This window comes from Pelophylax lessonae (genome assembly GCF_965119305.1).
Source record: "Pelophylax lessonae genome assembly, chromosome: 3".
Lineage (NCBI taxonomy): Eukaryota > Metazoa > Chordata > Amphibia > Anura > Ranidae > Pelophylax > Pelophylax lessonae.
Genome location: NC_138770.1, coordinates 315,858,035 through 315,870,365, shown reverse-complemented (window position 1 = coordinate 315,870,365; position 12,331 = coordinate 315,858,035). Strand labels below are relative to the sequence as shown.

Here is a 12,331-nt window from a genome sequence, read left to right as displayed (position 1 = left end):
AGAGCTGGCACTAAAGGCAGCAGGAAAAGTGATCTTACCTATTGCTACAGCAGCCAATGAGGTGATGAGATGGAAAAAGATGGCACCAGCAAGGAAAAGGACAGTGACAGCAATGAAAAAAAAGATTAGAAATAAAAAAATACTAAAAAGAACATAACACCCACCAAAGACCCTGGTAGGGGCACACTACATATAGGAAGACGACGTACTTAGGATAAAAGCCAATAGCAGCATCTAGGTGAATGCCAGGAAAGATTGGCAACAAGGGCTTATTTGAAAGACAGTGTGACAGGGTGATAACAAAAAAAGAACACAGCAAAAGGCACAAGCAACAGAATCAAACCAACATCCACACAAAATGGACACCCATGTAATAATAGCAAACAAGTATCACTGGCAAGTATAGGGGAGATGTCGCCTGTACTTAAACTAAAAGGACTCATCCAAAAAAGACTGAAGGACTTTTCTATTCTAAATGATGCACCATATCAAAGAATGTCCAAATGTCCTTCATTTTAAATCATTTCTTATTGCTGACCCCCAGAAAATGTCAAAAAACGATCCTTGTAGTGGTGCTTCCCATCACTGGAAAGATTAAATAGTCCTTTTTCTATGGGAACATTCAAGTTCTACTTGGGGTTTTACTTACCCTATTCCTTGCTCCTCTTGCAGCTGGTGCTCTTCTTGCTACTCAACACTCTGTTGTGGACAGGCCCTCAGCATCCTCACAACACGACTGCTGTTTTTTGCATGTTATCTGATTACCTCAGAATGTAACCACCAGATGGGGGCACTTAAGAGAGGGGAGGGGCCATTCACATGGAGAGGAAGAAGCTTGCAGGAGCAAGGGATAAGTAAAAGTGCTAATGAAAGGTACCCTAGGCAAAAGGCAAACATTTAACCCCTGCAATGAAATGTTTTGACATTTCCCTGGAGTCCAGCTTTAACATAGTACCTTGCATTTTGCCAGTGACCTGAACAACTGTTTTGATGGGTACACATGCATCCTACAATTATCTAGTAGAGTATAGATCGGTGATTAAACAAAAGTGGCCATAATAAAAATTGAGAAGCTGACCCCACACTTTACAACCTGACTAATATCTATGTTCGATTTACAAACAATTTTGGGGTAGATTCATAAACTAATGAATCAGACGTTTACTAAACATTCACTGCAGGTAAATCTTCCTGGTGAATGTGTTCCAATTGACAGCGATTCACTGCTAGTGAATGTTTGGCAAAAGTCTGTTACTGCTTTCTAATTATGTCCTGTATAATGCATGGTTCTACCCGACTATAAAAGGGAATTAAAATTTCGGTAGTTCTTTCCTTCCATAGGTGCTAGTGAACCCGAGATTGTGCAGACTGACATAGGCAGTAAACTTTAAAGTGATTCTAAAGCCTTAGGCCCCTTTCACACATGGGAGTCCGTCGGCGGACTCAGTTTTTCTCAGCGGGGGATCGATCCGCCAATCCCCCGCTGAGCAGACGGATGGCAGCTTTGTCTCCGCTGTTCTCTATGGGGGAATCGGATGAGAATGGACCGCCTGTCCGTTCTCATCCGATCCACTGGACGGATGGAAAATAGGGTTTCCATCCGTCCAGATTTGATGGACCGGATCGGATGTCAGCGGACATGTCTCCGCTGACATCCGATGCCCCATAGAGATGCATGGGGCATCCGTTCAGATCTGCCTGGCGGATCTGAACGGTCCGCTAGTGTGAAAAGGGCCTTAAGGATTTTCACCCTAATGCATCGTATTCATTAAAGGTAAAAAGATGCCTCTGTGCTGCAGCACCCCCCTTTTCATATCGGAACCCGATCAGATTAAGCGATGTGCACAAGCGTAGTGGCTCCCGCTGCGGTCAATCAAATCCTGTGACACACGAGTGGTGGGCGAGGCCGTGTCAATGGATGCAGCAGCAGGATTCGTGAGTAGGCCTGCACGGGTGCCCCCCTATGGAAAGCAGCTCTGAGGGCACCAGACGAAGAGGAGGATCCTGGAGCACTGGCAGGGGGAACCCAGAAGAAAAGGATCAGGGCTGCTTTGTGCAAAAGCATTGCAAGTATAGATCTGTTTATTTTATTAAAAGAAAAAGGAAATTAGGTTTAGAACCACTTTAAACTCACCATACTCATTACAATTGACTGTACAATCTTTACTCACTTTTAGATTTTCAAAAACTAATTTGAGGACCCACCTAAACAAGCCATTCAATTTGTAGCCAATCAAGCAGGCACGGTGAGAATGCAATACGTGCGGTGATGTAACACTTGACTTGCAGTGTGCTGGTAAATCACCAATGTACTCAATAAGAGGTATTATTGTAATCCGTAGAAAAAATAAAAAAATTAAATTATATAACTTGAGGAAGTTCTTAATAAAATTTATTTAGCCAGACTGATATATGTATTGGCTATTTTTACAACAGTTGCAAAGGCCAAATTAGCATAAATATCAGCGCAATTATATTAAGTATATAAGTGGTTAGGTTTAGTATGGGCTTAAATAGTTACTAGTTTACTCAATATGAAAGGGGTTTATTTTCTAAGAATATGAGAATCTCACCAGCGCACCACGGATCTCCAGAGCAGGTCAGAAGCTTTACCTAGCAATCGCATAGGAGCAACATTTGAGCCTTGCAGGACCTCTTCATCAGGCATGTGGCGATCCACACTGTGCTGCTGACATTTTCACTCGGATTACCTTGGGTTCCAGCCGGGGGGTCCCTACAACACCCATTAACACCTACAGCCATAATCCAGGAACACGTGCATTGGGAATAGTATTGTTCTGATCCAAGAATGACAACCAGCATGTCCAGAAGCAACAGACAAACAACATTGAGGTTTCTCACAGAATCCTGATATTAAAAAGGGTTACTATGTTCCTGTAGGTCGTACGCATATATGCTATTGCAGGGCGTCAAAACAGAGCATGCGAATAAAAAAAAAAAAAAAAAAAAAGCATGATTTCAGCAAAGGCAGGCCTTGTTCACAATTGCTCAAAATACTGATGCTGAACAAATGCGCCTATAGCGTTAAGTTATCGGGAGGCCTATCGGCTGAACTTAGAAGCAGCAGCCTCCCGATGACGTCAGAAAGAACATGTTGGAGTGGACCCCGTCATAGCAAAGGTCCTAAACCTTCTCGGTTCTATTCCAGACTAAGAAAAAAGTTTTGCCTGACTTATGCTTTATCTTATACTTTTAAGTCTGGTGACAGGGTCTCTTTAAAGTGGCAGTGCGCTCAATTATTTTGGTTCAGATACTTAAAATACCTAAAGGCTTCTTTAAGCCATCTGGTATACTGGTAGAAAGATCTCTAGCAGTCACCACAAAAAAAAAAAAAAAAAACTAAGTTATTACCTGTTAACTTGATTTCCAGGAATCTTCCAGGATGGCCTTATGAGAGTGGCTCCTCCCACCTAGCACAGGAAACACAAATCCACATTAGTATAAAAAGACAGGCACTATGCATGGTCCCTCAGTAATAACAAATAACCGAAGGCCTAACATGTACACCCCCTAAAAATAACCATTAGAAAATCATAGGGTGGGAACAGTGCCATCATGGAAGATTCCTGGAAATCAAGTTAACAGGTAATAACTTAGTTTTCCCAAGTCATCTTCCAGGACGGCCTTCCAGGAGCGACATAGAAATAATACTGGTTAAGGAGTGACTACTGTCTGAAGCACTTTCCCCTAAAACCCTGGTCAATTGATGACAGAAGGTACAGACGGTAGTGTCTTACGAAAGTCTGGAAACTTGAACAGGTGGCTGCTTTGCAGATCTCGATTGGGGTACCCCCTGCTTTCTCTGCCCAAGAGGTGGCTAACGCTCTAGTGGAATGTGCTCTAAGCTTAGGTGGAGCTGGCAGTCCTGCTATGGAATAGACTTCCTCAATAGCAGATTTCATCCATCTCACGATAGTGGTTTTCAAAGCACCTAGTCCTTTCCGGAGACCTGAATACAGCATAAAATAGATTGGGTACCTTTCTCCATTCTTTGGTTCTTTCAGTGTAGCATAAAAGGCATCTCCTGACGTCTAATTTGTGAAAATTCTCTTAAATTGCTTGTCCACAGAAATATGGAATTACGATGTCCTGTGACCTATGGAAATCAGTCGATACCTTGGGTAGGAACCCCGGGTTCAAGGACAGAATGATCCTTATCTGGAAAATGGAACAGTAAGGCTCTGCTATTGATAAAGCTTGCAATTCACTAACTCTCCTGGCAGACACCAGGGCCACTAGGAGTATGTTTTTTTAAGTTAGGAGTTTTAAAAGACCTTTATTGGAGAGGCTCAAACGGTTCTTTCATAAAACTCCACAGTACTGCCAAGAGGTCCCAAGAGGGGGAACCTCTTCTGCTGAGGTGGTCTCTTTCTTGAAATTGACTTGATGAACCTCTTTATTAGGAGTATGATCCGCCACTCTTAGGTCTAGGAAACTGGATAATGCCACCACTTGTAGGGTGTTGGGTGCAAGACCCAAATCTGTACCATCCTGATTAAAAAAAAAAAAAAAAAAAACACCCAACAGTATGGCTGGAATAATAAACCCAAAAATCCTGCTTTCCCCTTCCTCCAGCTGCAGAATTTACCAAATTTTGGAGTAAAGATTTGTGGACTTTTTCCCTACTTTCCAATATGGTGCAGATCACTTTCTCTGACAGTCATTTGCGTTTTAACAGCTCTTTCAGTAGCCAAGCTGTAAGAGAAAGACAGCCCACAAGCGGGTGTCGCAATTTTCCTTGAAACAATAAGTCCTCCCTTACTGGAAGCTTCCAAGGATCTGAGATCGAGAGGTTCTGGAGAGCAGGAAGCCAGGTTCTCTTCAGCCAAAACGGGGCTACTACGATGACCTTTGCTTCTGTAGTTTGAATCTTCTGTAAGACTTTCAGAATGAGCCTGAAGGGAAGCAATGCTTATAAGAGCTTTCCTGGCCAGGGGTGGGCGAATGCATTTTTGCATTTTCTGAGGAAGCAAAAAAAAGGCCCATCTCCGGATAACCCAAGTTTTGAGCGATCAGAGTGAACACTTATTGGTTCAGACTCCATTTTGTATGTGCAATCTCTTATCTGCTCAGAAAAATCTGCTAGCGAGTTTAACTTCCCTTTGATGTGTAATGCTGCAAGGGAAAAATACACTCTTCTGGCAAGCAAAATATCATCCCGGCTAGTTCCCTGAGGATTTCTGAACGCACACCTCGTTTGTTGATATAGGAAACTGCGGCGATATTGTCCGAAAGGATTAATACATGTTTTTCCTTTATGGTGGATACGAAAGTGTGCAGGGCTTCCCAGATTGTCCTCAGTTCTCTCACTTCCTGGCCCCATTTCCCTTACGCTGCTTGCTGGCCCATGTGGGCTCCCCCATCCCCACGCACTTGCGTCTGTTGGGATTCTTAACGGATCCACCTGTGTCCAGCGGCGTCCCAGAGAGATTCCTTTCTAGCAGTCACCACTAAGGATTCCTTCACTGGACTCGGCAGAGTCACAAGATTGTTTAGGAATTGTTGGTGACCAACCCATACTAATAACATGAACCTCTGAAGAGCTCTCATGTAAGTCTGGGCCCAAGTCACTGCCTGAATTGCTGCTGTCATCAATCCTAACAATCTCATCTTTCTGATGGACGTCACGGGGTTCAGTATGAGGAGGCTTCCAACAGCAGCGTTTCCTTTTGTTCTGGTAAGAAGATTTTTGCTTTTAGGGAATCCACTATATAACCCAGGAAAAAAAACTTTGGACAGGGAGAAAATGCAACTTCAGCTGTTTTATGTTTAAAGACCTTTCCAATTCTGTAGCAGTTTGTTCTAACAAGAGAAGGTTGTCTAGATACTGTATTGTCAATATCCCTTCTGTCCTCAAGGTCTGTAATGCTTCTGCTAACACTTTTGTGAAGATTCTAGCCTGAAAGGTAGAGCAGTGATTTGGAAATAGATTGTCTGATTTGGACCTTTTACTGCAAACCTGAGAAATATTTGAGCTCTCTCTGATGGGAATGTGTAACTTAAGCATCCTTCAGGTCTATTGTGGCCATGAATGCCCCCTGCGTCAGTAGTTCTTTGGTCATAAAGATGGCTTCCATATTGAATTTTTTGTATTTGACTGTTCTGTTGAACATTTTCCGGTTAAGGATCAGTCTGAATTTTCCTGTTTCTTCCTTAGAAAGATGTGAGAATAAAACCACCTCTGCTTTCCCTTTGAGATAGGGAGGATATGACCCCTTGGTCCATCATTTCTTGGAGCAGATTTGTCATGGCAGCTGCCATGTTTGCATTCTTCGGAAGCCGGGTTACTAAAAAATGTTCTGGGAGATACGATTGACTTCTATCTGATAACCTCTGGCGATTAGATCTAAGATGTATGCGTTTGATGAGGCTGCCACTGGGAAAGGAAGGCCCCCAGTCTCTCTCCTACCCAGCAAGGGGAGTCATTGCCCTTTTTCCTTAAACTGCAAGGGAATAAACAGAAATCCCCTTTTCCCTTTGGTTTTCTATATTGCCACGCCTTCTTTTGGTCCCATTTTCTTGAAAAGGTAAAAACCCTTTCTGTTGCTGTTTTTTGGGGACTGGAAAACTTTGCTTCCTGTCTGATGAACGTTCCAACACTTAATCTAGATCTTCACCAAAAACTAAAATTTCCTTTGAATGGCAGAGAACATAACTTTGTCTTGGTTGATAACTTGGGCAGGGGATGCCTCTTCCAAATAGCCCTTCTTGCTTGATCAGAGCAGTGCATCTAGCTGAAAACCTGCCGTCATCAGCCGAAGTGTCAGCGACAGCTTTGTTACGTACCGGGAGGGAATCCAGAAACGCTTCTTTAGGAGAATAATTTCCAGCAAAACTTTAATTGTCTCAACCAGAAATAAAGGGTCCTGTCAACACAGGCAGAAGCAATGGCCGGTTGGATGTTTGCAGCTCCTGCGTCCCATGCCTTCCTTAGGTAGCCTTCGGCCTTCCTTTCCATGGCATCTTTAAGCAATTCTGTGTCTTCAAATGACAAGTCTGAATGTTTTGCAACCCTGGACTAAACTGCAACCAGTCGAACACACTTCCCATAGTGAGGAGTCTTCCTCTTTAAAGGGAAACCTTTTTTTAGGCTTTTAGGGAGAAAAGCCCTCTTCTCGGGCTCTCTCCATTCCTGCAAGATTGTGTCCAACGCTGCATGTACAGGGAAAGATTGAGTCTCTTTTATATGTAATCTCGCATAAAGTTTGTCATAGATAGATAGATAGATCGATCCTCTTATCCTCTTCCAGCTCTAATGTATCAAATTTATTTTAGGAGATCCTGTCTCATCAGAAGGAAAAAGGAAGTTCTGAACTCGACTACCTCTCTTCCTTGAGTTCCCACTTCTCAGGACTAGATCCCACCCCCCCCCCCATATCCTTCTCCCATCTCCTCCAGCACCCCTGGATCCCCCTCTGCAGTCACAGGGGTGGGAATGGGAGTTGCTAAGCTAGAACTGGAAGTACTAGGTATAGCAGGATCCAGGGGTCCTGAATCTTGAATAGTGTTTCTGAAGGATTTAAACGTTTTAACCATTTCAGTCTTCATGGTGTCTAGAAACCCTCTTGAAAATAGAGCCACTTTCTTTCTTGGCTAAGGCATCTATGCATTCTTGGCATATTTTCTTCCATGAGGATGACAACTTGTGTTTCCACAAGGCACATCTTTTTAGGGACCTCAGCAGGCCCTGCTCCATTCTTATCTTAGAAGCTCTCAACCTGGGGAGGCACAAACGATAAAAAAGGAGCCGATTCAGAGAGTTGCCAGTTGTAAGGAAGGCAAAAAAAAAAAAAAAAAAAAAAGGGACACCAGTGTCTGACTCCCCGACCTCTACAAAAACAAACAAGTAACACGACACTCAGTGCCCACTCCACCACGCGGCAGGTAAGGATATGATGATGCACAGTCACCACTCTACCTTAGGGCTTGGATCCTCCTGTGTCCCCCAATCCTCTTCCTCTGTAGCAGCCACTTCCATAATGCACATGCAGGGAACTGGAGATAAGTGCAGGGTCCTTTAAATAAGCTGGTAACACCCAGCTCAGCCCATGTCCTCCTCTGTGGACTCTGGCCTGGCAGGTGTGGATCGGCATGCCCAGGCAGTGCGCATTCCCCCTCCGTCTTGCTGGGACATCCTGGAGTGGGGGGGGGGGGGGGAAGCTACAGGTAAGTGCACTGCACTAAATCCGCAGGGGAGAGGGTTAGCCTCCTACAATGGCTGCCCTCAGGACCCCAAAAACCACAGTAGAGAAAGGGTCCCCCCTAGCCTCCACTGGGCAACACCCCCGGGGAGCCCAAGTTAATCCTTCCATCTACCTAGGAACACTGCCCTAGGGAAAACCGATATTAGCCCGGGAGGCCCCGTCACCTAGCACGAAGGCCTGACAGATAATGAAAAAACAAATCCGTGATCCTGTCTGGCCAGAGGAAACAATAACTGAGGGACCATGCATAGAACCTATCTTTTTTACGAATGTGGATTCGGGTTTACAGTGCTAAGTGGGAGGAGCCGCTCTCATGAGGCAGTCCTGGAAGAGGACTAGGGAAAATAAAGTTTATCTTTAAGTATTGTAGACCACAGAATATGAATTGAACAATTAAATAAAACTTGACAACTGTCACTATGTCTAAGTCTAAATACAAACTAGTGCCAAAAATACCCAACCTAATTAATGGCCATTTTGTTACATTAAGCTAAAGTTTTTTTTTTTTATTGCTTGGTCTTCAGCACTGGTAATGTGTTGCTCCAGGTGTGCTTACACAAGAAACCTCAACAAACCCTTGCATGAACTAAAGAGGATAAGAGAAGAAAGGGAGTGTGTAAAATTGCTGAACAGAAGGGTGGAGGATTTATATAAGCATATCTTTGGAACCAAACCTACTATATGTTCCTGACCAAAGTCCAAAAACCACTTACAAACAGGGGACCCTGAAGATCCATCACAAAAGTCCTGTACTTAAATACTCGACAAGCAGCTACCTCAGTTAACCCTCCCAAACATGCTACTGCTTTTAAGGGCGGCCATACACTGAGCAAATTTCTTTCCTGAAACCACAGGAAACCGTGACCGTGTTCATGCGGGAATCCCTCCAGCCTGGCAATAGACTTCTCCCAGAAGGGCAAGCAGTCCCATATGGGAAAAGACCGTTGCTAGCCGCTATAGCAGTTGGTAGCAATCACAGGTAAAACCCAGCATGCTGGTTGTACCCAAGTTGATTAACTTGGTACATTCAGACCTATCCTTACACGGTTCGAATCTCGGCTGATTCCTGGTGAACCGCCTGAAATTCAAACCCTGTATGGACTGCCAAGGAACTCAACAGTTTCAGATTTGGAACGTTAATCATTGTGAAGTGCGACAACACAATGTGTATCTTGGCAAACAAAGTTTGGGTATTACATACTCACATGACCAGGATTCATAAGTGTATTCATGAAAATCTTCAAAACACTAATAGGTAAAAATAAATAAAATAAAAAGATCTAAGTGCAACTGCATCCACCGACGGATGTACCCACAGGAAGTGACACACTAGATCCTAGTGCGATATCACTAGGCTCAAATGCGGTTTTCATCAATGAAGCCTGAGGAGATGGATTTTTGCTTTGCGCCCTGTGTATACAGGTTCCTCTCAAAAAATTAGCATATTGTGATAAAGTTCATTATTTTCTGTAATGTACTGATAAACATTAGACTTTCATATATTTTAAAATTAATTACACACAACTGAAGTAGTGTAAGCCTTTTATTGTTTTAAAATTGATGATTTTTGGCATACAGCTCATGAAAAACCAAACTTCCTATCTCAAAAAATCATATCATGAAAAGGTTCTCTAAACGAGCTATTAACCTAATCATCTGAATCAACTAATTAACTCTAAACACCTGCAAAAGATTCCTGAGGCTTTTAAAAACTCCCAGCCTGGTTCATTACTCAAAACTGCAATCATGGGTAAGACTGCCGACCTGACTGCTGTCCAGAAGGCCATCATTGACACCCTCAAGCAAGAGGGTAAGACACAGAAAGACATTTTTGAACGAATAGGCTGTTCCCAGAGTGCTGTATCAAGGCACCTCAGTGGGAAGTAAAAAGTGTGGCAGAAAACGCTGCACAACGAGAAGAGGTGACCGGACCCTGAGATAGATTGTGAAGAAGGACCGATTCCAGACCTTGGGGGACCTGTGGAACCAGTGGACTGAGTCTGGAGTAGAAACATCTAGAGCCACCGTGTACAGGCATGTGCAGGAAATGGGCTACAGGTGCCGCATTCCCCAGGTCAAGCCACTTTTGAACCAGAAACAGCGGCAGAAGCGCCTGACCTGGGCTACAGAGAAGCAGCACTGGACTGTTGCTCAGTGGTCCAAAGTACTTTTTTCGGATGAAAGCAAATTTTGCATGTCATTCGGAAATCAAGGTGCCAGAGTCTGGAGGAAGACTGGGGAGAGGGAAATGCCAAAATGCCTGAAGTCCAGTGTCAGTACCCACAGTCAGTGATGGTCTGGGGTGCCATGTCAGCTGCTGGTGTTGGTCCACTGTGTTTTATCAAGGGCAGGGTCAATGCCGCTAGCCATCAGGAGATTTTGGAGCACTTCATGCTTCCATCTGCTGAAAAGCTTTATGGAGATGAAGATTTCATTTTTCAGCACGACCTGGCACCTCCTCACAGTGCCAAAACCACTAGCAAATGGTTTACTGACCATGGTATTACTGTGCTCAATTGGCCTGCCAACTCTCCTGACCTGAACCCCATAGAGAATCTGTGGGATGTTGTGAAGAGAAAGTTGAGACGCAAGACCCAACACTCTGGATGAGCTCAAGGCCGCTATCAAAGCATCCTGGGCCTCCATAACACCTCAGCAGTGCCACAGGCTGATTGCCTCCATGCCACGCCGCATTGAAGCAGTAATTTCTGCAAAAGGATTCCCGACCAAGTATTGAGTGCATAACTGAACATAATTATTTGAAGGTTGACTTGTTTTGGATTAAAAACACTTTTTATTGGTCGGATGAAATATGCTAATTTTTTGAGATAGGAATTTTGGTTTTTCATGAGCTGTATGCCAAAATCATCAATATTAAAACAATAAAAGGCTTGCACTACTCAGTTGTGTGTAATGCAACTAAAATGTATGAAAGTCTAATGTTTATCAGTACATTACAGAAAATAATGAACTTTATCACAATATGCTAATTTTTTGAGAGGAACCTGTACACCTCATCAAACAGTGCTTGAGGTGAGTGAAAGCCGGCATTAGGATCTGGCAGGTCTTTTCCTGTGGGTACATCTGTCACTTGAAACAGCTACACTTTTTTTTACCCATTTGAAGATAGGTAAAGGTGAACGTTTCACATGGGTTCACCTTTCAAATATGAATCTACTGATATTCTTAGAAGCACATTTTGTTTTTCCACTACATGCTCCTCAAAATCTCACTTTTTAAATCACCATGATTGGTTTAGCTTAACAAAGCGTTACTTACCCAATGTCATCTCTGTATACCCGGGAGATCAGGACCTCTCCCTTGTGATTATATATAAAGAGCCCTCCGATCATGGTGAATTGGCTTCAGTTCTCTCTTCCCATTGTGACAAAGACCGATCTGAGAAAGGAAACCATATTAGCAATAAAACAAATCATACATGAAAATGTAAATAAATGCACAATTTTACAGAAGAAAATGAATCTGTTGTCTAGTCTATATGGATGATGTAAATTAAATCAATTTTGGAAAAGGAAAAAAAGAAACAAAAACATAAAACGAATCCGCATACACATTCCTATACACATCCCTGTGGGAGAGACGCCAAGCTTCTCCTGTTGTATGACTAAAGCATCCTACCAGATGTGAAAGTCTCTGCTCTGCTGCACAGTTATTTGCTAGTTATGTAGCTCCAGATGATGGAAAACACTGAATGCTTGGCAGTATTAAGGGAAGGAGAAAAAAGGCCTAAAATTATTATTTTTTTAGCTCCTCAGTGCACTCCTTACTCTGCCCCTATATGTTCCACTAGGAAGGAAGGAAGAGGCAGGGAAAAGAACGCATGAAATTCAAGGGAAATTGCTGAATCCAACGGAAATATCTTACATGGATAATATTAGGGAACTGCAACTGCTGACACAACAAATACTGCATGCTGATAAAAACACAATGAGTGATTATAGGGCCCTTTTTTTTTTTTTTCAAACTCCAAAGGCAAAAGCAGCCCAAATTGCAGCGAAGCTCTAAAGCTTTCCATATGCAGGTAACTTCACTCTCTCTATATACTGCCAAAGTTAAAGAATATAGCACCTAAGGTCATATATTAG

At 43.1% G+C, this 12,331-nt stretch overlaps 1 protein-coding gene across 1 annotated transcript in view; it reads right to left on the bottom strand.

Annotated features, from left to right (window-relative positions):
- AP2M1 (adaptor related protein complex 2 subunit mu 1) overlaps positions 1-11,633 on the bottom strand; it is a 36,970-nt gene extending 25,337 nt beyond the window's left edge. The window contains exon 1 of the mRNA XM_082251898.1: positions 11,505-11,633. Within this exon, the coding sequence (XP_082108024.1) occupies positions 11,505-11,578 (74 nt within the window). The 5' untranslated portion in view covers positions 11,579-11,633. The remainder of the gene's footprint in view (positions 1-11,504) is intronic.
- Between the last annotated feature and the right edge of the window lie 698 nt (positions 11,634-12,331).